The sequence below is a fragment of the Branchiostoma lanceolatum genome, chromosome 11 (assembly GCF_035083965.1).
Source record: "Branchiostoma lanceolatum isolate klBraLanc5 chromosome 11, klBraLanc5.hap2, whole genome shotgun sequence".
Lineage (NCBI taxonomy): Eukaryota > Metazoa > Chordata > Leptocardii > Amphioxiformes > Branchiostomatidae > Branchiostoma > Branchiostoma lanceolatum.
The window spans coordinates 10,472,814-10,498,469 of record NC_089732.1 but is presented as its reverse complement, the minus strand read 5'-3'; the positions used below and the strand labels follow the sequence as shown (position 1 = coordinate 10,498,469).

The 25,656-nt window shown below is 41.2% G+C and overlaps 1 protein-coding gene and 1 long non-coding RNA gene across 7 annotated transcripts in view; both read left to right on the top strand.

Annotated features, from left to right (window-relative positions):
- LOC136444545 (rho GTPase-activating protein 29-like) overlaps positions 1–8,447 on the top strand; it is a 52,895-nt gene extending 44,448 nt beyond the window's left edge. For 3 of the 6 annotated variants that reach the window (XM_066442145.1, XM_066442149.1, XM_066442148.1), the window contains 10 exons: positions 203–397; positions 1,119–1,199; positions 1,980–2,143; positions 2,390–2,470; positions 2,697–2,778; positions 3,212–3,402; positions 3,645–3,723; positions 4,521–4,571; positions 5,439–5,538; positions 6,006–8,447. In XM_066442145.1, the coding sequence (XP_066298242.1) occupies positions 203–397; positions 1,119–1,199; positions 1,980–2,143; positions 2,390–2,470; positions 2,697–2,778; positions 3,212–3,402; positions 3,645–3,723; positions 4,521–4,571; positions 5,439–5,538; positions 6,006–6,715 (1,734 nt within the window). In that variant the 3' untranslated portion in view covers positions 6,716–8,447. The remainder of the gene's footprint in view (positions 1–202; positions 398–1,118; positions 1,200–1,979; positions 2,144–2,389; positions 2,471–2,696; positions 2,779–3,211; positions 3,403–3,644; positions 3,724–4,520; positions 4,572–5,438; positions 5,539–6,005) is intronic. The other 3 variants (XM_066442147.1, XM_066442146.1, XM_066442150.1) reach the window with 3 other exon arrangements.
- Positions 8,448–22,488: 14,041 nt separating this feature from the next.
- Positions 22,489–25,215, top strand: LOC136444749 (uncharacterized). Its single transcript, XR_010757315.1, has 2 exons — positions 22,489–23,858; positions 24,013–25,215. It is a non-coding gene; the product is annotated as an uncharacterized lncRNA (long non-coding RNA).
- Positions 25,216–25,656: the final 441 nt, after the last annotated feature.

Sequence of the window (25,656 nt, the reverse complement as noted above, 5' to 3'; positions counted from 1 at the left end):
TTGATTTGTACTTTCTTCTATCTTTTGTTCATTAAAAGTTTATGTAAACAGAGAATACATGTAAGTATAGGAAATTAAAACGATTCAATTTGTGGCTTCAGAAGGATATTAGATAATTTCTTATTCACTGTAGTTAATCTCAAGTATTGTTTGTTTTCATGCTTATACATTGTATGTAAGTATCTATTGTCCTTCCCACCAGGGTATCTACAGAGTAAACGGAGTGAAGTCGCGTGTGGAGAGACTCTGCCAGAGTTTTGAGAACGCAGCGAACCTCGTGGACCTGTCCAACTGTCCTCCCCATGACATCGCCAACGTGCTGAAACTGTACATCAGACAACTCCCCGAACCACTCCTCACCTTCAGACTCTACCCTGAGTTTGTCAAGGCTGCCAAGGTAATCTTATGTGCGATATTTAGGATTTACATGCACAAAAATTTCCAGTCAGTAATTATACTGTTTTCACTAAAAATGATAGATGAAAATTACTGCCCAGGACTATATTGTATTATTGTTAATTTTTGCATTTATGCAAACAGTTAAAAACAAAATGATAACACAGGAAAAAAAACGGGGGGGGGGGGCAGAAACATATACTAGTATTGCTTTTCGTGGGCCTCCCCCCAGAAACTTTATAAGATGTATGGTTTAGATTATACATAATCAAAACTTAAGAAATTTAACAAAAGAAATAAGTTGAAATTATACCATAAATAATCTGTATAAATCAGGAGCTACATGTAGTTACACATGTGAAAACAAATGAGAGTCTTTTTTTGATAAGAGGAAATACAAAATGAAACTCATTTTAAGTATTGGAAATTCCCTGGAAGTTTTGTCCCAAACGTAAAGGAGCTTGAGTATGGCAAAGATTTGTTACCCCAAGATCTGGTTTTCAGATATAAGTTACTCTTATACTGTCTACACGAACAGTTTAACTTTAAGATGGGGCGTATATTTTCCCATAAGTTGGGCTTTAATCAGTATTGTAGAAGTCTTACATGCACATTTGGCCTCTACCTCTTTGTAAAAGAAAAACTAGGGAAACATTTAGATTTAAGAGATCCCAGCTAGTTTGCTATCTCCTTGTGATTGAGACCCAGTGTGACTGTTACAGGAGTACTTTCTCAGTACCAAGTCAAGTAGGGTACTGTTGACGGGATCCACACCCAACCTTACGGAACTGGACAGAAACAAGGTTGTACCATGTGCCAACGACTTGTTTTTTGCAGCCATTGCTGCTGCAGGTGTTCTGTGTGCTTGGTGGTGAAACTATATATGGGACTTAAAAGAAGGAGCAAGCTTTAACAGTTTTCAAACGTTTTTTGTTAAATTCTCTGTGCATTGATACAATTTTGCTGGCACATTTAAAGTTGACATAGAATGAATATGCAGTGTTTCTTTGCACAATAATTGTTTCTCTCTTGGTTTGGTGGTATGGTGCAGTGGTGTTTTATTTTTTTCCTTCTTGCTTGGCTTGGTTCTTCAACACTGAAAGACTTTGTGTATCTTCCACTTGGTGTTGGTGTGCACTAATGCATTTCTTTGACTTTGATATACATGTACATGTACATGTAAAATTGGTCAACTACTCTTGTGCCTTGTGTCAGAATGATTTGCAGTTCGTTTTAAGTTGAATGACAAAGTAAATTTTAGACGTACATGTACATATTATGTACATGTGCAAGTCTTAATACTCCAAAAGACAGTACCTCAATAAACTGGATAAAATTTTGAAACAGTTTGATGTTGCTGACAGCATCCGCTATCTTTTGTCAGTGACTAAGGAAAGAACTGGAGAACCAGGTTTTATACCAAAACTCTGAATTGATATGTTAAAGAGATGAGCCTGAATAGATCTACAAGATAATCTCTATGAAAAATTTATTGGAGCACAGCTTAAATTTCGGAAGCATATGCTTACATTGTTTGGAGGGCTTGGTCATGTTGGTCTAACTTTTCTTTTTTTTTCCCACAGGACAGCCAGAGTAGCTTGAGTACCCTTGTAGCCAGTGGAAAGGGTACAGGGAGCAGTTTGACCAGTGCCCACAACACCGCCGTAGCCAGCATGAGGGAACTGGTCCGAAAACTCCCCAAACCTAACTTCAACACAACAGCACTCCTGATGCACCATCTCAAGAGGTACGTCATTATATGTATACACAGTATTGAAAGCCTCCTACATTTACGTGAAGATTATTCTGAAATCTAGTACATGAAATCTAATCTCCTCTGCAAACCAGTATACTTGTACAGTGTTTGAAATAGGAGCAGTGTTTTTCATTTTCAGATGTGATTTTCTGATGTGTTTTGTCAAATATTGTGTGGTTCAAAGTGTGAAAGCAAGATATTTTAAAAATTACTATAAAAAATTTATGTCTCATGCAGGGTTGCAGAAAATGAGGATTTAAACAAGATGACTGCCAGCAACTTGGGCATTGTCTTTGGACCAACTCTTCTCAGACCAAGGTATGTTTGTCCAAAGCTTTTTTGGTGATGGCTCGGTATAGTACTGCGTCGTCTTTGCAAATATTCTAGAAATTCCATGAACGCAGTCCTTACTAATAGGGAATTTGCTTTTGGCCACACCTTGTTCCTACTTGTTCAGGCTTTTTCCATTGGCTGTCACTGTGTTGTAAGCATTGTGATTGAATGTACATGTAACATGAACATGTCTGTGTGTTTCCCCGTACAGTGAGACTCATGTGACCCTGTCCTCACTGGTTGACATGCCTCACCAGACACGTGCAATAGAGCAACTCATCACAAATGCAGAGGTAGGAAAAACTGTTTAGTATACTATTTAGAACATCTTGGCTGTTACCTGTTTTGTCTCTGGTTTGGAATTTAAATTGACCATACCGCTGAGTAGTGCATGGAAATAAGACGCATATAGTTTTGGCTCCAGATTTTTTTGCTATCGATATAGCAATGTGTATTCTTTTATATTTCCTGAAAAGCCTGATCTTCGTAGCGTTTTATGATCGCACAGTTTTGGTCGTATAACTGCACGGTAGCACGGCCTTGTTGCCTGATAACCTGAATCGTGCATTCTATTTGCGTTTTGAGTGGTTTCATGCCATCAGGGATTGCGAGACATATCCTCACAATTTTCTCATTTTTCTCATTTTGAATTTTGTATTATTTTGAAATAGATCAAAGTCTATACTGCTTTAGGTGATAGTTGACAATGTGTTGTTTCTGCTGTAGGAGATATTTGGGGACCTGACAGACCTAGGGCTGGCTCCTCCGAAGGAGATCCCCGCCACACCAGTGGAGGTCATCCCCTCAGGGGAGGGGGGTGCCAGCAGGAAGGACTCCAACCCTGGGGACGAGCCCCAGATTGATGGCGACACTGGGGGGACTCAGAAACAGGTGTCAGAGCAGGGGACAAAACCAAGGTGAGTCATAGTGTTAGTGACCTGCTTAGACATGTCTGTTACCTAAGATGTATTTGTGAGATGTACAGAAAATAGCATCAGTAACAGTTATTGCACATTCTTTTTTACCATTATGCATAAAACTAGATTTACCTTTACTTAGTTGTACATGTAGCTGGTTAATACTGCAGTTCCTGTTAACCTCACAAGAGGGCATCACAGATTGGTCACTAATTCTAGCAATGTTGACTGTGTTTCTGTAGAGCATCCAGCGAGAATGGTGGGGACGACTTGCTGAGTCAGCTACACAACCAGGACAGAGTGGAGTCCCCTTCAGAACAGGTCAGGAAAATAGTTATTCATTCGAGATCCCTTGTGTTTATCATTGCTGTAGTGGGAACTTCTTCCTAACAGAAGTTCTTGAAGACGTACATGAAATATTGACATCTAGATGAGACCTTCTCTCATGAACAATAGAAAATCCCTTCCTCCTGCATGTGTTACTGTAATCATTTGTGTATTCTGTCGTCTTTCTTTCCATCCATCAATGTGACGTTCCATACTGTTACCCTTGCATGTGTTCTATAGTCAAGCTCCTAGTGTATTATGGACACTTGCTTCAGACTAGTCCACACCCAGAATGGGAGAAAACGGCCTAGTACTGTGTACCTAAACTCGTGTTAAGGTTCAGGTCCGGATTCATGTCCAGAGGTTTAGATCCGGACTTGTAAGTTCAGACCTGAACCCATGGCATATGTGTGCTAGAAATACCTTTTAGCAAAATTATATACAGTCAATTATAGTTAACACAAAAGTTCAGCAATAGACACAAAACAGCAATGTTTTTGTCTTTTTTCCAGACCAAATTTCAGGATCTATGGAAGGTTAAGTTGGTTTAGAACAAAAAGGAGAATATAAGCGAGAGAAGTCTGATCTTATTTCTAAATTTTTTTCCTTTTTTTTCTTGAACCTAGACGTTTTTACAAGACTTAGTCCAGTTCGGTTCAGGTCCAGTGTTTAGGTACACAGCCCTACATGTAGATACTTATTGTTTTCCCCTGTACTCTATGACTTGTAGCACATTAATTTGAACTGAATGCAGTCTTGTCTATTTGTAACAAACTTGTATGCCTGTTCAGATTCCACAGATGAATGTGTCAAGCAATCAGAGGGTCTTGAGAAAGAAAAGGGTAATACTGCCCTGGGCAGTTTTTGTGTTTAGTGGTGGTTTTAGTGGTGGTGGGAGACATGTAGAAGTATACAGTAATAGACATAGATCCTTACAAGGCTTAGGTAGCATATATTCAGTTTCCTATAAGTTCTTCATATTCCATGTTTGTAACATCTACTAACATTATTCCACCAGGGTACATAATTCTGCCACCCTGAAAAGATACTTCCAAACAGATCTCCAACCCAACGTCCCCCAGTATAATGCACTCCTGTATATCTAAACTGTGCATACCTGGGGATGCTGCACTAGAGATTTCTCAAACCTACTGCCTTTCAACGTGGTGGATTTTTGTAATCTAGTGGATTAATGTTAATGGAGGTTAACCTATCCTGGATAAATTGAGGAAAGATTGGGTAAAGGTGGGGCATGGCTAGTAACATGTACATTTGTTTGTACATGTACTTGTATCTGTCTAGCACACACTCCTCTGGTTATTCCAATGGACACTTCTTCTATGTTTTTTTTTACCACAACATGACTATAGACCATTATCATTATTCCTTCAGATTTCTTTTTCTTCAAGTGTTCCGCTTGTAGAGTTCAAGACTTTTCAATATTTCATTTTTGTGTTTTTTTCTTGTTGTATCTGTATCAACATCTTCACATGTCAGTGAAATGGTATTAAAACGAGATGTTTCTGACTTTCACCACTGTATTCATACTGTAGTTTGTAAATGAAGGTAAAGATGTATCCAGTATTATCTAGTGAGTTTAGACCCTCTAGCATACAGTTATATAGCAGGTGGCTGGAAAAGTATTATCTGGTATTAGATGCTGGTTGTGGTTTCCTGCTTTGCATAACCCGGCATTTTTCCCTCCACAGGGTGTGCTGCTACCGGGCAGTATGAAGCTAGATGAGGAGGGCAGGGGAGAAAATTTAGAGGACAATTTCTCTGGCTTGGTGGAGCTTTCCATGGGCAAAGGTACCAGGGCTTTGTAGTTTTAGCCGCATAAGTTTAAAAAAACCTGCTTCTAAGATGTTTCCACAAAAACTTTAAACCAAGAGTGTAGATTAGAACAACAATAGAACCCAATTCGATTTTGAAGATTCCACAATAATACTCAACAACATGAGAACAATGAATTGCAAATTTTAAGGAAACTTTGCTGAAGAGTTTGTGTTTCATGATAGAATTCTGAGGCAACTCTGAGAAGCACCTTATTAGATTGGTGTGGCATTAGATGCTGTGCTGATAAAGTTGGACCTACATGTATAGCAGTAATGTGACTGAAAGTCCCTACTGGGTTAAACTTACTACTCTAATGCAGTATTGTAGTGCAATACTGTATATCGTTACATGATCTGCAGTCCATATTACAAGTATTGAACTTAAATATTAGGAACCTGTTAGTATGGAGATCTTACATATTTGCCTTTGTTTCTATGTAGACAAGGCCGACTCTCCCAACAGCCTGGATGCCAATGACCTAGATGACCTTGACCTTGACCTGCCGGACAGCTCTTCCAGTCCTGTCCCCCCTCCCAGGAGGAAGTCTACCCTTTCCGCGGAGTCCATTCCAACGACTCTGTCGCCCTCCGCCAAAAAGTACGAGGTGAAGATGAAAACAGACCAGGACTGTCAGACCGATTTTTCCAGCGACTCGAGTGATTTCCTAACGGAGGAACAGAGACGGTGCTCGATGTACATGGCGGTGGACAACGCGGGCAGCGTGACAAATGTACCGAAGTCTCTCGCGAGAAGCAGCAGCACGGGAGACTTCAAGCTGACAGCAAACCTGCCCCTCAAGTCACCGCTGTTGAGCTCTTCCGCCCTCCCGAGTAGACCAACTGTCAGCACAGGCGTCCCCAAGCCCAACGCGTCGACTACCGCTGGAAAAACGGGCACGAGTTTGTCGTGGTCTGGGGGAACGTCGACCCCAAAAGGACAGCAACAGAAATTCTCCGGTTACACGCCGACATCATACTCTCTACTTCACTCCGCCAGGTACAACATACCTGAGCTGAAGAGCGCGTCGCCGAGTCTGTCGAGTTCGCGGGTTAGAAACGTGTCGTCTGCAGCTGCCATTTCACAGGAGAATAACGGTAACAACAGTCCTGACAGCTCGAGTAATGGGCAGAGAGAACCGCGATTTGTGTAGGGATTTTTATGCAAATAGAGGCTAAGCTTTGGGCGAGCAATTTTACTGACTGTTGAAGGGACCCGTAGAACAGAATAGCAAATTTTTGTGAATGCGACTGTTTCAGGAGAACTGGACATTGTCATTCCACAAATTGAATGTTTCCAGTGCCTTACAGCTAGAACTGTCAGACAGAATTGTACTTTTATTCTGGTAAGAGTATTGTTATGTCAACTTACAGTACAATATTCATATACATAGCTGAGAAAAGAAAGAAAAATTCCAACAATGTAACTGGATGCCAAGAGAAGTCATATGACACTATTTTGCATAAACTTTTCTACTTTTTATATGTTCCATGACACTTGGTATCAAAATATCCTTTGCTATTATTGGTACACCATTGTAGTTAGTTCTAAGCAAGAAATAAATTCATTATACTTATTTCCTTAAATAATGCATTGTACAACAATGTATCCTTGGTGGCCTAACTATTGAGCACAAGCCTATCATTTTTATACAAGTGGCCCGTGTACAAAGTAAGTTGTTTCCACTATTAGTACCCTTTTGTATATAGATTTATATATGCACTGTATGGAACTGTATCATAGAAATTTTAATTCCTGCAATAACATGTCAGTATCTATAGACTCTAGATGTAAGTTATGCATGTAGTTTTTTTGGGGACCTGTATGCATTGTTAGGAAAGTCTGCTGGGACTGGTCTGTTCAAACGTATGTTTTGTGAAATCATGACATAGGAAATGTTTGAAATATAACTGTAGTACTGCCATGTGCATCAACACAGTCCTCTGAAAACCCCACCAGTGTTAGAAGGCAATATTTCCTGTGGTCATGTGCAAAACCAAAATGTTACTTCTCAATCTTGATATGCACCCAACACTACCACTACCTCACTGGCCTACTGTCTAGAGTCCGATAGTTGTCTAAGCCTCAGTGTCCTGTGTAGCCATGCAGCCGCATATGTCAAAAGCCGCTTAATGCAAGTTTTCTCTACTGTTCAAAAATAAGTCTTGCTTACATGATCTTAAGAGTTATTGTTTTAATGTGGCAGATCAAGAAAATCAAGACATTAAGGGGAGAGTTGTTGTTGCTGATAAGACGTAACTGCTTTCCACATCTTTATTCCATGACATCCATAATGCTGCCAATGTGTAACAATAGTAATCGTGGCAAGCTTAAACTGAACGTAGCGTTTGAAACTGAATCATGACATGCTTTGTGTCCTAACAAGTTACGCCTTCGCATGACTACAATGCACACTGATGATCATTTATTAGATGTTTTGGTATGAGGAGAGAAATGTTTGAAGATGCCATTCCAAGTGCACATAGGGTAAGGATACAATGGTTTAGGTCAGACATTTTACTTAGGTTTCGTTGGTCGTGAATTTTAACATGTATGATGCTATCATTCCCACAAGAGCTGGAAAAGTATAGTAGAATTCAGTAGCTTTGATGAAGTGTTTTTCTGGAAACAGTGTTGGTACAGAAACTAAATGTCAACAGAAAAGGTGTGTTACTAAGGGAAGTACTGTTAGGAAAATAGGAAGAAAGATGGTGACTTGATTTTATTGGGGTCATGTTTATGATTACCGCTTATATAACTTTCAATGAAAGTGAAGACAACTTTTGTAGATACATTTTTTATTCACTCATTTTGTCTACCACCTTTTGTACAAAAAACAACACTAATTTATCCTGTACAAAAATAAATCCATTTATTTCAGAAAACGTTCTTGTATTTTTTTTTCAGAACACTCATACTGCACTATAGTATCTATCACTCATACTGCACTATAAATCAAAATGAAATCACTATAGTATCTACCAAACCTGGAATTATGATAAATTTGAAGTTGTACAGTTATTTTATGTAATTATAGTTACCGATGGTAGCCTCCGTTGCAGGCTCTGAACCGGCTTACACTTTTTGCAGCCAACCCGTAACTATCAGCCAACCCTGTAACTATCAGCCGGCAAAATGGTTACGGGGTGGCTGATGGTTACGGGCTGGCTGCAAAAGGTGTATTATTGAGCCCCCATTAAGGCCGGTTCAGAGCCTGCCATGGAGGCTAACCGATGGCAGGTCTACAAAGTTCACAGAAACAACTTAAGCAAGTTTAAAGGTATGACCCTTCCAGGTTCAATCAACTATCATGACAGCGTATTACATGTAGTATCACAAAGAGAGTGAAAATGGTTTTCATTATGACACGGACGATGGGAAACAACAGAAAACCGATTGTAGGTGAGTATAGAAGTCGTTCGCCATCACGATAGGACCGGTAACTGGCACATGGATCAAAAGCGCCGTCTAGCGGCTGAAAATATAACCCAACGGCGATCTATAGTTATCGCAAAGGCTGCAGTACAAAGTTTTGTTTGAACTGCACTGTGATGTTTTCTTTGTTAATCATAAAGGTCAGACGAGTCGTGAATTTGTTTCTGGACGTTAAGGATATAATCTTTCTCAAATTTGACATTTTTCAAGTAAGTTACAACTAGAGTTCCACGACCTCACACCTTCGCCAAATGATTCTAACCTTCATGACTGACGTATTAGGGTGTTTCTTGTTGATTATAAATCATACCAGTTGATCATCTTCTCCACCCAAGTAACAGAAATTGTAACAAAGTATGAGGGTAACATTTATCATCAATTATGCAATCGAGGTCCTTATTGTCATAATTTAATTCAGCCATGCTCACATTCAGATGCAAATGCCACAACTATGAAATTGCTGTCATTTACCAGTATGGAATTATAGCAGTTTTTCGTTAATTATGCAAATTAGTTTTTTAGCATCTTTTCTATATATCAACATTCCTCTCTTCTTTAGATACAAATGTCACATATTTGAATAGTCATATCATGGAACCCAGCTGGTTTTTGGAATTACCTCATTAGGTATGCAAATTAGAATATGATACAAGGCAACACTTAAGCTGCCTATCTACCAAACATCTTGATGATTAGTCAACCCCATCTTGAGTTATAGTATTTTCTCATTAATTATGCAAATAAAGTCCTCATTTGCATAGTTGATATCTTTTAATATTTCTATCTTCCTCACTTACATATGTCACATGTTTGAGAGTCCTATCATAAAATGTGGCGGATGTATACACTTTCCTCATATGCAAAGTAGGTACCGAATCGCAAAATAAGTATCTAATTGTATAAATCAGTACTCAAGCTATGTACATACCGAAAATCATGACCATCCATCAAGCCCTTTTTGAGTTATTCCCTTTCAAGGTCTGAAGCAAAACCTGCTCCTGCAGTTCCAAGAAAGGCGCTAGGGAGCCCAAGCCTATACCACTTACTTTCTGTCCAAAGAGAGATCTACCAATAAACAATCAGGACCATAGCATGTCCTGAACACGAGATATCAAAACAGGAATTTCCGCTGCAGCACTTTTGGGAGTCACTAGGGGGCCCAAAATCTAATCATTTCCGGGTCTCATCAAGACCTACCCACAAACCAAATATCAAGACAATCCATCCAGGCCTTCTTGAGTTATGCTGGTCTTCTACACACACACACACACACACACACACACACACATACAAACGCTACCGAAAACATATTAACCTTCTTAGCAAAGGTAATAAACATGTGATGAACGTCACATGCCAACGTAACTGTACAGGTGAATATCGGCACTACAGGTATCCTAAGGCCCTTTTTACACACACGTTTCCATTAATCTCGGAGCACACTCCGAGTTTGCTCAGAGTATTCGGCGCCCACTCCAAACCCGAGGTTAGAAATTCTTGCGTAAACCAAGCCTTAGGCAGGGTTTCTTTTTTTATTCATCAGTTTTACACGAGTTTCTTACTTTGAGTTGATAAGGTAAAAAGGTCACGAATAATTAGAAAAGGATTTTAATATGAAGTCTTTGTCAGCATGTCTTTAATCAATTATATCGTACCTTCGTGGCCAATCAGAGACGCCCCTTGCCTGAATTACCTCACGTGATATTCAAATTTCCCGCCGCGATGACATCAGGTTCACCAGGTGTTGCATTCCTGATGTAGCGTGGTCCGTGTGCACGACGTGTCCAAAAGTTCCAACTTTCGACACACAAAACTTGCAATTTTCTCACATTTTCGCGGAGATTTGTCCACAAAAATTGCGGAGAAGGGCTTCTGGAATACCATGGGCGAGAATTGCCGGAAAATCTTGCGGAAGAGCTTGGAAGGGCAGTCGGATGGCTTTGGATTCAAACATGTGACGCAGAACCATACAGGTAAGCTTCCAGAAAAATCTTCTTGGTGTTTTCGACGAAAAGTGTTGATTTGTCAGCAAAGCAATACAGTGTGGTCGGCAACTCGTGTCTTGTGTATTTTTACCGTACAGTTGAAACTGGACATAACAAAGGCTTGTGAAAATAACAGACGACTTTTCGGAAATTGATAAAACCTTGAACAAGGGCGGAGAAACTGTACTGAAAGTTTTACAGCAAAGATTTCAAGCTGAGGCATTGCGACTTAATTGTGAACAAGTGTTTTATGATAGTCACATATTGAACGAGATAATTTGATGTAACGTTACATATATTCATGGATATTGTCCTTGTTTTTCGCCGCAGTCATAGCTGGGCACACACAACCCGTCTCCCTCTGCAACGCGAAGCCGGACAAACAATACTGATTCTTCATTTTCCAGCGAAACAAGTAAGTAAAAATCTATATTGTGTACATTCTTCTTTTGTTGTTTAGTATATGACAGCGAGCGTTTTCAACCACGGTTGGCTTTTTTTGCTATGTTGTCGTTTGTGGAAGTATTAGTGTATTTTTCTCTTGCAACACGGACTATTTTGACGACTCTTTTACGACGGTTAGGTGATGCTGTAAATATCAAAACAGGAGATGCCTCTTAGTGTGTCGGTAAAAGCGCCACTGTTGATAGTTTGTTTCATTAATATCCGAACGTTTAACGTGAAATGCACGGCATGTTGAGGGAAGGGGAGGGTTGGAGATACGCACCTGGTTTCTTGTCACGTCATTTGCATAATTATGTATGAGTGTAAACATGTAAATAGCGCCATTTATTGTGTGTTCCTGTGACGTAGGAAGGTTTGTAAACCTACTTGCTTTCAGCCTATCATTGTCAATTTTTAATGGCCTATTTACCTATCGGATAGAATGGTTGTATTTTCGATGTTTGAATATGCAACCTGTACGATTTATTGCTCCTGTTCCTGTGGTCGTGCATACAGCGCATCCAGTTACGTGATCCTAATTTGCATATCAACTTCAGTGGCGATATTGTCCTGGCAACAAAAACTGTCCGCCATATTGTAAACATTGAAAGATCAGAATACAGTGTAACATTTGAGCTATAGGTACGGAATTCACAGATGACGCCACATTAATGCGCTCTTTTGTGTTTTCCTCATCGACATTTGATGCCTTTACCGAAGCTAGACTTTTGAGACTCCTGTTGTGTTGTTTACTTCAGGTCGAGTAAAGCCATTGGATAGATGAGAATGTGAGCGCCCTCGCCCTCCCCACCACTCACTGATGGATTTCCGAATCTGCTGCATGATGTCCTGGATGCCATACAGACTGCAAAATTAATCTCCAAGCAGATGTAAGGATCCGGCTCATTCTCACTGACAATGGTTCCTACCTGTTGCCATATCTTTTGTTATCTTCTCTAGTATCGACCTTTTGTAGTCATTGGTTTCCTCCGGATCCTTACATTTGCTTGGAGACTATTTAAAATCAGGTCAGTTAAATTTCCTTTAATTTCTATCCATCCCACTCCCGCTTGCTCCACATCCCACTCCCGCTTGCTCCACACCCCACTCCCGCTTGCTCCACATCCCACTCCCGCTTGCTCCACATTTTATTTAATCAAAGCTTCCATGTTCTTTGATGATCTGAATGCGCTCATGCAGCACTACCGTTTCAACTCATAACTCAAGAAGTTGTGAACAGATTTTTGATATTTGGTATGTGGGTAGGTGTTGACAAAACAAAGACCGGTTCAGAAATTTTAGAAATGTATGTGATGATTGCCATATGATAAAGACTATACATGTACAAACTGTCTTTGCAGACTTTTATTTTACACTGAAGAGGCTACGAGATACGTTGCACATTCTACTGCATCGTACCATAGTAAATAAAGTTGTGTGCACACCAAGGCGTCGGCTTCTTTTATCATGATAAATGTGTTATATGTACATACTTTTATGATATTCATATTCATGCTGAAGAGGTAAATTATTTCAACATCCCGTCCTGAAGACTGCAACCCTTGCACGATGAGCGACAACAGCGGGGATTCGCACCCCTGACCTCTTGGTCCAGAGGCAGGGTCTCAACATTGCAAATCACGCATTCGCTGACCTTTGACATTGATCTTTAACACATCATCACACCCACATATACCTATCTATGTCTCAGCAGCTATTGTCAAATGAAACTACAAAAATCCTTCGACATTTCATTTGTCTGATGAAGTTTATGAGAAAACGGTGGTATATCTGAAAGTAAGCTACTGTAAAATTCAATCACATTTTGGACTTACATTTCTAGTTGAATGGGGATTCTGTGGTAGAATTCAAAGTTAGGTCAAAACAGCTTTTCTAAAAACAACTTCCATGTCAATCTGGTTTCTCTTCGATTTACCACTTACAGGCCTTTCCCCATCCACTTAAATCTTCCGTCACCTGTTTTGATTGTGGTTCCAAAATCAGCTAAACGAAGAAGAGTTTAACGAGAAGTCAGAAAGAAGAGGATACAAGATGCCTTATTTATGATGTATAGTGCTTTTCACAAAAACATGCAAATCAACTTGCTGAGGAGTTCAATCGTAAGGTGGTAGGAAACAGAAAATGTCGGTCACGTGACCAGTGCAGGGGATTCGGTCTCCTGGGTTACAGTACCGGGATGGACCCTGACTGCGAACATTGCCTTGGCAGATGAAAGGAAAATCATAGGCGGAAGACTATGCAGTCCTATAAGATACTTGCCTTCGTTGCGGGTGGTTCTGTCGAGTCATATTCAAATTGTACGCCGTGTTCTTGTCCGTGCAACGTTGCGAGAGTTTAGAACCATAGAGTAGAGTGATCATATCTATTGCTGTACATTTACACAAACGCAGGGGTTATCACCATCACGGTGTGGGATTGGGACAATGATCCTCCCAACAGGCCATTATTAAGGGCCTAAAGTGCAAACAGATTGGACTATTGTACACCACCGAGTCCTGCATGGACGAAGTCTGGACTGAGCGGACACCCAAATTGTATGCCTTGTTTACAGGACTATGATGCTGGTGCGGGCTGCTTGCCCGAAGGCTTTGAATAGCCGACATTTGGCTTGCAGCAACACCAGGGCTCCTTATTCCCAAATGGGGGCTAAAATTCATAGTGCCGGCGAGGGGAACGTCAGAGCAAAGCTCCGAGGCATGGTGGTGTAGTTTGCACATAATACTGAAAAGAAAGCACACCCCAAAATGTTCCAATGTTGATGTACAGTAATAGATATGGTTACTGTCTCTATTGTTCTGATCGCTAGCACGTTGTACGTACACGAATACGGTGTACGATCTGGGCTTGAGTCTTCAGAGACCCCGCCACGGAGGTAGATATTTTCCAGGACTACACTATCTTTCTCTTATGATTTTTCTCTCATTTGCCGATGCAACGTTTGCAGTCTGGTTCGTTCCCGGTGTTATAACCCGGGAGGTTGGATCCCTGCACTGGTTACCTGCCTGATCTTCTCTGTTTTCTTCCCCCTTACGGTTTTACTACTCAGTAAGTTGATTAGCATGTTTGTGGAAAAGACTATGGATTGTAATAGAGACATTTTATGTTCTGTACTATCTCGCTTCTCGCTATACTCTACTTTATTAACTTGTTTTATAACCACAATTGAAAGTAGTAACTTAAGACTTTCGTAGGAGTAAGATCTGTATGAGTCATGAGGTAAATTGGAGGAAACTGTGCCATGTTTTTGTTTCAACCAAACCTATTTTGACCTCAAACACTATTTTTCTGAAAACAAAATACACGGGGAACAAATGATGAGTCTACAACAATGTTTCTGAGCTCTTCCTTGTGTAGAGCAGCCAAGTAAGTCAACATACACTTGACTCAACACTAGCTAGCTTGCACAGCAGACGGCTTGCTGTAAACGTCTATGATGAACTGCAAGTTTGTGTGAAGACATTTTTGTTTTCAACGCAGTAATTCGAATTCTGATGATTTTCGCCACGAAATTGTCATATGCAACAATTATTAATAAAGATGTGAAATAAAGTTAATGGACATTAAAGTTTGTGACATTGTGCCCTGAAGCTATTATGAATAAATTATTCAATGTATGTACATCATGTATTTCAGCTGGTCTCATAATAAAAAAAACATGTTGTGGACTTCGATTTGATTTCACATGTACCTGCGGTTATTTCAACAACGTTCCAACTTGGACAGCAAACTTTAGTGTATGCTGATATATAAGCTACTGTGTATATGTGAATTCCTAACGAATAGTTTTACGATTCTAATAGTTTAAAATTGTGCGTTTAAACATTGCATCATCCTACTGTGATAATAAGGTGCTTTATAATTATCATTGGTTCTGTAACATCTTAAGTCGGTACCTGCCAGTACGAGGGGGGGTGGGGGGTGGTAAAGCTGCACCAGTACTAGGGGAGCCTATGAAGGGTGGTCTGACATTTCTGTCTGTTTTAGCTCACCCAAACAGGTAGGCAATGTGACGTCATTATCATTAGTATGATCATTTGTATTATATAGTGTAGGCGCACTTTGTACACGCAGTAGTTAGTATTAGGTAATGTGTGCTCTATTGATGGTGATGGGCTGGATCTCTACCAGAGTGCAGGGGATAGGCTCCCTCTACCTCCCTAGCCTTGTCGGGCAGGTACCCAATTAAAGTCATGGAAGTGTTGTTGTTTGGGCAGGTACTCAATTAAAGTCATAGATGTGTTGCTACACCTGGTTTGGGCAGGTACCCTAGTAAAATCCATGTTTTACCTGAGACTGCAACCCTTGCACGATGAGCGACAACAGCGGGGATTCGACTGCCCCTGACCTTTTGGTCCAGAGGCAGGGTCTCAACATTGCAAATCACGCATTCGCTGACCTTTGACATTGATCTTCACAGCATCACACCCACATATACATCTATATGTCTCAGCAGTCATTGTTGAAAGAAACTAAAAAAAGTCCTTCGACATTTCATTTGTCTGATGAAGTTTATGGGAAAACGATGGTATATCTGAAAGTAAGATACTCTCAAATTCAATCACATTTTGGACTTACGTATACATTTCTAGTCGAATGCAGATTCTGTCGTAGAATTCAAAGTTAGGTGAAAACAGCTTTTCTAAAAACAACTTCTATGCCAATCTGGTTTCTCTTCGATTTACAACTTTAGCCATCCACTCAAATCTTCCGTCACCTATTTTGATTGTGGTTCCAAAATCAGCTAAACGATGGAGTATATAACGAGAAGTTAGAAAGAAGAGGATACAAGATGTCTTCTTTATGATGTATAGTGCTTTTCACAAACATGCAAACCAACTTGCTGAGGAGTTCAATCGTAAGGTGGAAGAAAACAGAAAATGTCGGTCACGTGACCAGTGCAGGGGATTCGGTCTCCTGGGTTACAGTACCGGGATGGACCCTGACTGCGAACATTGCCTTGGCAGATGAAAGGAAAATCATAGGCGGAAGACTGTGCAGTCCTATAAGATACTTGCCTTCGTTGCGGGTGGTTCTGTCGAGTCATATTCAAATTGTACGCCGTGTTCTTGTCCGTGCAACGTTGCGAGAGTTTAGAACCATAGAGTAGAGTGATCATATCTATTGCTGTACATTTACACAAACGCAGGGGTTATCACCATCACGGTGTGGGATTGGGACAATGATCCTCCCAACAGGCCATTATTAAGGGCCTAAAGTGCAAACAGATTGGACTATTGTACACCACCGAGTCCTGCATGGACGAAGTCTGGACTGAGCGGACACCCAAATTGTATGCCTTGTTTACAGGACTATGATGCTGGTGCGGGCTGCTTGCCCGAAGGCTTTGAATAGCCGACATTTGGCTTGCAGCAACACCAGGGCTCCTTATTCCCAAATTGGGGCTGAAATTCATAGTGCCGGCGAGGGGAACGTCAGAGCAAAGCTCCGAGGCATGGTGGTGTAGTTTGCACATAATACTGAAAAGAGAGCACACCCCAAAATGTTCCAATGTTGATGTACAGTAATAGATATGGTTACTGTCTCTATTGTTCTGATCGCTAGCACGTTGTACGTACACGAATACGGTGTACGATCTGGGTTTGAGTCTTCAGAGCCCCCTCCACGGAGGTAGGTATTTTCCAGGACTACACTATCTTTCTCTTATGATTTTTCTCTCATTTGCCGATGCAACGTTTGTAGTCTGGTTCGTTCCCGGTGTTATAACCCAGGAGGTTGGATCCCTGCACTGGTTACTTGCCTGATCTTCTCTATTTTCTCCCGCCTTCCGGTTTTACTACTCAGTAAGTTGATTAGCATGTTTGTGGAAAAGACTATGGATTGTAATAGAGACATTTTGTGTTCTGTACTATCTAGCTTCTCGTTATACTCTTCTTTGTTAACTTGTTTTATAACCACAATTGAAAGTAGTGACTTAAGATGTTCGTAGGGAGAAAACGATCTATGAGTCATGAGGTAATTTGAAGGAAACTGCCATGAAGGTTGTTTTAGTTTCAATCAAACCTATTTAGACCTCAAACATTATTTTTTGAAAACAAAAAAATATACAAGGGGAACAAACAATGAGTCTATACCATCTTCCTTGTGTAGAGCAGCCAGATAAGTCAACCGTGTGCACGCAGTAGGTTATGTGCTCTATTGTTGGTGATGGGCTGGATCTCTTCCAGAGTGCAGGGGATAGGCTCCCTCTACCTCCCTCGCCTTGTCGGGCAGGTACCCAATTAAAGTCGTGTTGTTTCACCTGGTTTGGGCAGGTACCCAATTAAAGTCATGGATGTGTTGTTACACCTGGTTTGGGCTGACATTTCTGTATGTTCTAGCTCACCTAAACAGGTAGGCAATGTAATGTCATTGTCATTAGGGATGGTCATTTGGATATGTAAATGTAGGCGCACTGTGCACGCAGTAGTTAGTATTAAGTAATGTGCTCTATTGTTGGTGATGGGCTGGATCTCTACCAGAGTGCAGGGGACAGGCTCCCTCTACCTCCCTAGCCTTGTCGGGCAGGTACCCAATTAAAGTCTATTGTTGGTGATGGGCTGGATCTTTACCAGAGTGCAGGGGACAGGCTCCCTCTACCTCCCTAGCCTTGTCGGGCAGGTACCCAATTAAAGTCTATTGTTGGTGATGGGCTGGATCTTTACCAGAGTGCAGGGGACAGGCTCCCTCTACCTCCCTAGCCTTGTCGGGCAGGTACCCAATTAAAGTCTATTGTTGGTGATGGGCTGGATCTTTACCAGAATGCAGGGGACAGGCTCCCTCTACCTCCCTAGCCTTGTCGGGCAGGTACCCAATTAAAGTCATGGATGTGTTGTTACACATGGTTTGGGCAGGTACCCAATTAAGATCATCGATGTGTTGTTCCATTTGATTTGGGCAGGTACCCAATTAGAAATAATCCATCTGCGGTAACAGGTGCGGTAACTTGCTGTGCATTGGCCATCAGTGAGCGCCCGGAAATAAGTGGTGCTCCAAAACTGGATAGACGGTTAGGCTGTTGTTAGCATACTGTGCGTTTAACCCCTGTTAGATGGTGAGAGTCCGCGGGACAGCGAGTTCTAGTACTGGCTTGGTGTGGTACGTGCGATCGGAACGATAATACGGGCGAAAGTTCCACAGGCAGGGTGACTTCGGGTCAGGCCTTCCGGGTAACCGCCGGGGTGTCCAAGACTACGTCTTGTAGGCAGTGGAAGTTGATGGGTCCCAGCATCTGCAGGCGATACCGGATCTCATAGCCCACATTATTATCGTTCAGCCAGTCAATGAAAAGTCTGTCCTTGTGTGATACCTTGTGTTGAACCCTGACTTATCGCGCCGAGGGCAGTGGTGGTCACAAAGCCAGGCAGTCTGTGAGGATGGTACCCCACGTGGTCGCGCGAGGGCTGGCCCTCCGCGGCAGGCGGTATCAGGCTGATTTGCTGGTGCGGTCATGGGCCCCTTGTCACACGTGGGTTGGCTACACACTGATGCGGGCGTTTCCGTTCCATCACGACGTCCTCACTGGTACACTCCGTTAGGGTATTAAATATGAAACATTGAAATAGTTGTAGCTCACGGCCTCACTGTACCGGGGAGTGTCGAGGTGGCAGGGGTGTAGGGTGCGGAGAGACTCCGATGTGACTTGTGGGAACGTGTGAAGGCGACGTTACACTGGGCGGCTTCGGCTCGTCCGCCGTGCGGTTGTCAACTGCTTGTGCACCACTGTCGGTCACCTAGGCATTCGAGCGGCAGTACTGAGCAATCAGTATGGGGGTGACCAGGGATCCTATTCCTCTTCGAAGCTGCAGTTTTGGACCATTGTGACCGCTGAAAACTGCCGAGGAAAGGGAACCTTCTAGGTTGCGTGTGGCACCTGAGCGGATCGTCCATGGTGGGATGAGGACGACTCCCTGGTTGCCGTACGGGGGTGCTTTCACTCGTGCTTTCAGGGGTGTGGCGTACAGTCGGCATAGGATTAGCTTTTAGTGATTAGCTTGAGGATGGGGGCCTAATCTGTGGCCCTTATGGTGAGGTCGTTATTCAGGCACTATTGTGCCAAGTAGGGTTTTGGTTGTTAGTCTTGTGGCGAGTCTAGTAGCCGTGGTGGAGCGAAACCACTTGTCACTATGATTCACAGCCGCACAGCAGACTATTGTCCTGCACCGATTACCTCAGACTGATTCAACGATTCAAACGGATGTGAAGGCAGATACCGTCTTAAAGTGTTGTTCCTTGTTTAAATGGCAGATACTGTATTAAGATGTTGGCTACGTCTGTTTGAAGCCAGATACCGTCTTAACCCCTAAGCTACCGCTTAAGATGTTAGCTATAGCTGTTTAAAGGCAGATACCGACTCAAAATGTTAGCTACGTCTGAACACAGATAGTGACTTAAGATGTTAGCTTCGTCTGTTTGATACCGTCTTAAGATGTAAGCTATGTCTGTATGAAGGCAGATATCGGCTTTATGTTAGCTATGTCTGAAGGCAGATACCGTCTTAAGATGTTAGCTGTGTCTGTTGATCCCGTCTTAAGATGTCGGCTATGCTTGTTTAAATACAGATACGGACTTAGCTACATCCAAAGGCAGATACCGTCTTAAGATGTTAGCTATGTCTGTTTGATACCGTCTCAGATGATAGCTATGTCTGTTTGAAGGCAGATACCGCCTTAAGATGTTAGCTATGTCTGTTTGACGGCAGATACCGTCTTTAGATGTTAGCTATGTCTGTTTGATACCGTCCGTTAAGATGTAAGCTATGCTTGTTTGACTGCAGGTACGGACTTAAGATGTTAGCTACATGCAAAGGCAGATACCGACTTAAGATGTCAGTTATGTTTGAAGGCAGATACCGTCTTAAGATGTTAGCTATGTCTGTTTGATACCGTCTGAAGATGTTAGCTATGTCTGTTTGAAGGCAAGTACCTTCTTAAGATGTTAGCTATGTTTGTATGAAGGCAGGTACCGTCTTAAGATGTTAGCTATGTCTGTTTGATACCGTCTCAGATGTTAGCTATGTTTGTTTGAAGGCAGATACCGTCTTAAGATGTTACCTATGTCTGTTTGACGGCAGATACCGTCTTAAGATGTTAGCTATGTCTGTTTGATACCGTCTGTTAAGATGTAAGCTATGCTTGTTTGAATGCAGATACGGACTTACGGACTTAAGATGTTAGCTACATGCAAAGGCAGATACCGACTTAAGATGTCAGCTATGTTTGAAGGCAGATACCGTCTTAAGATGTTAGCTATGTCTGTTTGATACCGTCTGAAGATGTTAGCTATGTCTGTTTGAAGGCAGGTACCTTCTTAAGATGTTAGCTATGTTTGTTTGAAGGCAGGTACCGTCTTAAGATATTAGCTATGTCTCTTTGAAGGCAGGTACCGTCTTAAGATGTTAGCTATGTCTGTTTGAAGGCAGGTACCGTCTTAAGATATTAGCTATGTCTCTTTGAAGGCAGGTACCGTCTTAAGATATTAGCTATGTCTGTTTGAAGGCAGATACCGCCTTAAGATGTTAGCTATGTCTGTTTGAAGGCAGGTGCCGTCTTAAGATGTTAGCTATGTTAGTTTGCAGGCAGATACCGACTTAAGATGTTAGCTGTGTTTGAAGGCAGATACCGACTTAAGATACAAGCCATGTTTCTTCCAGAATAAAGATCTGTGTTCTTGTCTTTCTCTCCACAGGTTTGTCTGTGTGTTTGTTACTTTTCTTCCAGAGTGAAGATATGTGTTCTTGTCGTTTTCTCCACAGGTCTGTCTGTCTGTGTGTTTCTGTTGCTTTTCTTCCAGATTGAAGGTATGTGTTCTTGTCTGTTTTCCACAGATTCGTCTGTGTGTTTCTGTTTCTTTTCCTTCCAGATTTAAGATATGCGTTCTTGTCTGTTCTCCACAGGTTTTTCTGTGTGTTTCTGTTTCTTTTCCTTCCAAATTTAAGATATGCGTTCTTGTCTGTTTCTCCACAGGTTTGTCTGTCTGTGTGTTTCTTTTCCTTTCCTTCCAGAATGAAGATATTGTGTTCTGGTGTCTATTTCTCCACAGGTCTGTCTGTCTGTCTGTGTGTGTGTTTCTGTTGCTTTTCCTTCCAGAATGAAGATGTGTTCTTGTCTATTTCTCCACAGGTTTGTCTGTCTGTGTGTTTTAGTTGCTTTTCCTTCCAAAATGATATGAAGATATTGTGTTCTGGTGTCTATTTCTCCACCGGTTTGTCTGTCTGAGTGTTTCAGTTGCTTTTCCTTCCAGAATGATATGAAGATATTGTGTTCTAGTGTCTATTTCTCCACAGGTTTGTCTGTCTGAGTGTTTCAGTTGCTTTTCCTTCCAGAATGATATGAAGATATTGTGTTCTAGTGTCTATTTCTCCACAGGTTTGTCTGTCTGAGTGTTTCAGTTGCTTTTCCTTCCAGAATGATATGAAGATATTGTGTTCTAGTGTCTATTTCTCCACAGGTTTGTCTGTCTGAGTGTTTCAGTTGCTTTTCCTTCCAGAATGAAGATATGTGTTCTTGTCTATTTCTCCACAGGTTTGTCTGTGTGTTTCTGCTGCTTTTCCTTCCAGAATGAAGATATGTGTTCTTGTCTGTTTCTCCACAGGTTTGTCTGTCTGTCTGGGCTTTTCTTCCAGAATAAAGCTATGTGTGCTTGTGTCTTTTTTCTCTACAGGTTTGTCTGTGTGTGTGAATCTGTTCACTTTTCTCCCAGAAGGAAGATATTACTGCTTGTCTTATCTCAACTAGGTCTGTGTGTTTCTGTTGCTTTTCTTCAGAAAGGAATTCGAAGATATGTGTGCTTCTCTGTTATCTACAGGTCTGTGTGTTTTTGTTGCCTTTCCTTCCAGAATGAAAAAAAAAAAAAGATAAATGAGTAGATAAGTAAGTAAATAAATAAATAAATAAAAAATAGTGAATGGTGAATAGTAAATAATTAATATCAATAATAAATATCATTAAATATTCATATTAATATTAATATAGATATCAATAAACAATAATCAATCAATAATAATCGATAGATAATAATCAACAAAAATAATTGATAGATAATCAATAAAAAATAATCGATAGATAATAATCAATAAAAAATAATCGATAGATAATAATAAATGAATAATAATTAATGAATAATACAAAAATCAGGATATCTGTGGTTGTCTTTTCTCAACAAGTCCTTCTGTCTGTGTGAGTGTTTCTGTTGCTTTCCTTCCAGAGTGAAGATATGCGTTCTTGTGTCTTTTTCTCCACAGGTTCGTCTGTCTGTGTGTTGTGGCTTTTCTTCCAGAGTGAAGATATGTGTGCTTGTGTCTTTTTCTCCACAGGTTTGTCTGTCTGTGTGTTGTTGCTTTTCTTCCAGAGTGAAGACATGTGTGTTGTGTCTTTTTCTCCACAGGTTTGTCTGTCTGTGTGTTGTTGCTTTTCTTCCAGAGTGAAGATATGTGTGATTGTGTCTTTTTCTCAACATGTCTGAGTGTGTGTGTGTTTCTGTTGCTTTTCTTCCAGAAGGAAAAAAATGTGTGCTTGTGTCTTTTTCTCCACAGGTTTGACTGTCTGTGTGCTTCTGTCATTTCCTTCCAGATTGAAGATATGTGTGCTTGTGTATTTTTCTCTACAGGTTTGTCTGTGTGTTTCTGTTGCCGTTCTTTCAGATTGAAAATATGTGTGCCTGGTCTTTTTCTCCACAGGTTTGTCTGTCTGTGTGTGTGTTTCTGTTCCTTTCCTTCCAGATTGAAGAAATGTGTGCTTGTGTCTTTTTCTCCATAGGTTTGTCTGTGTGTGCGTGTGCTTCTGTTATTTTTCTTCCAGATTGAAGATATGTGTGCTTGTGTCTTTTTTTCTCCACAGGTTTGTCTGTCTGTTTCTGTTGCCTTTGTTTCAGATTGAAGATATGTGTGCTGGTGTTTTTTTCTCCCCAGGTCTGTGTGTGTGTTTCTGTTGCTTTTTTTCCAGATTGAAGATATGTGTGCTTGTCTTTTTTCTCCATAGGTTTGTCTGTCTGTGTGTGTGTTTCTGTTCCTTTCCTTCCAGATTGAAGATATGTGTGCTTGTGTCTTTTTCTCCACAGGTCTGTCTGTCTGTGTTTCTGTTGCCGTTCTTTCAGATTGAAGATATGTGTGCTTGTGACTTTTTTTTACAGATTAGTCTGTGTTTCTGTTGCCGTTCTTTCAGATTGAAGATATGTGTGCTTGTGACTTTTTTTACAGATTTGTCTGTGTTTCTGTTGCCTTTCTTTCAGATTGAAGATATGTGTGCTTGTGTCTTTTTCTCCATAGGTTTGTCTGTCTGTGTGTGTGTTTCTGTTCCTTTCATTCCAGATTGAAGATATGTGTGCTTGTCTTTTTCTCCACAGGTTTGTCTGTGTGTTTCTGTTGCTTTTTCTTCCAGATTGAAGATATGTGTGCTTGTGTCTTTTTCTCCACAGGTTTGTCTGTCTGTGTGTTTCTGTTGCTTTTATTTCAGAGTGAAAATATGTGTGCTTGTGTCTTTTCCTCCACAGGTTTGTCTGTCTGTGTGTGTGTTTCTGTTGCTTTTCTTCCAGAGTGAAGATATGTGTGCTTGTGTCTTTTTCTCCACAGGTCTGTCTGTGAGTTTTGTTGCTTTTCTTTCAGAAGAAAACATGTGTGCTTGTGTCTTTTTCTACACAGGTTTGTCTGTCTGTGTGTTTCTGTTGCTTTTTCTTCCAGATTGAAGATATGTGTGCTTGTGTCTTTTTCTCCACAGGTTTGTCTGTGTGTTTCTGTTGCTTTTTCTTTCAGATAGAAGACATGTGTGCTTGTGACTTTTCTCCACAGGTTTGTCTGTGTGCTGCTTTTCTTTCAGATTGAAGATATGTGTGCTTGTGTCTTTTTCTCCACAGGTCTGTCTGTGTGTTTCTGTTGCTTTTCTTTCAGAATGAAGATATGTGTGCTTGTGTCTTTTTCTCCACAGGTGTGTCTGTGTGTACCTGTTGCTTTTCTTCCAGATATAAGACGAACCCTTTAAATGGATATTTTGCACCAAAATGATCCTTAACCAGACACATGCAGACCTCGGCGACCTGGAAGTGACCAGACAACTTCGGGACTTGTGATCCGGCGTGTGAAGGAGAAGACATCTTCGGGACTTGGCACAGAGGCAACGGCGCTGTGAAGAACTTCCGGCAGTGATTCTTCTTTGTGGCATTACATAGAAGTCAATAGACAGAGATAGCTTAGACTCTAGTAGTTAAGACTATGGTAGCCTGGACTTTGTTAGCTTAGGTTGAAGTAGCTTAGACTAGTCTATGGCTTAAAGTCTTGTGTACAGAACTCCCATGAAAATTATTTCAGCTCCTTTGAAGCTAGCCATGCTTAAAAGGCTTGGGTAAAGGCTCACACTAACACTAACATTTACTCTTTTGACTAACCCTCAGCACATACTCCTAAGCCTAAGCCTTTTGAGCTGACCCAAAATAGTTTTCTTAATTCTTCATAAATGGGGCTTCTATGCATGGAGACTGTAGTTGTTGTATTTTAGCTAGTATTTATGACAGGTTAGGTTAACTTTACAGTTTTGTAGTCTTAGGGCTAGGGTACTAATAGAAATATTGTGAACTATTGTATTTATGCTACTTGTGGTGTATAGATGTTTGTAGTATTACACATTGTTAGTTCTAGAGGTATAGAGTACAAACATTGTGAAATATTGTTTTCATGTAAATTTCGAGATAATGTTTCAAAATGCCAGAGTGGCATAGCTGTACACTTGACGATCTTATGCTTCGTCGACAACTGCTACTAAAGACACGATTTGAACCCAGACAGTTTACGTTTGCTCTCTATAGTTGAATACATTAAACTGAATGTGCGAATGATTGTATGAATGTCCTGGTCGCCAAGGTTAGGGTACATACGCTACAGGTCGGGGTACATACGCTACAAGTTGGGGTACATACGCTACAGGTCGGAGTACATACGCTACAGGTCGGGGTACATACGCTCAGGTCGGGGTACATACGCTACCGGTCGGAGTACATACGCTACAAGTTGGGGTACATACGCTACTGGTCGGGGTACATGCGCTACAGTTTGGGGTACATATGCTACAGGTCTGGCTACATACGCTACATACAGGTCGGGGTACATACGCTACAGGTTGGGGTACATACGCTACAAGTCGGGGTACATACGCTACAAGTCGGGGTACATACGCTACAAGTCGGGGTACATACGCTACAAGTCGGGGTACATACGCTACAGGTC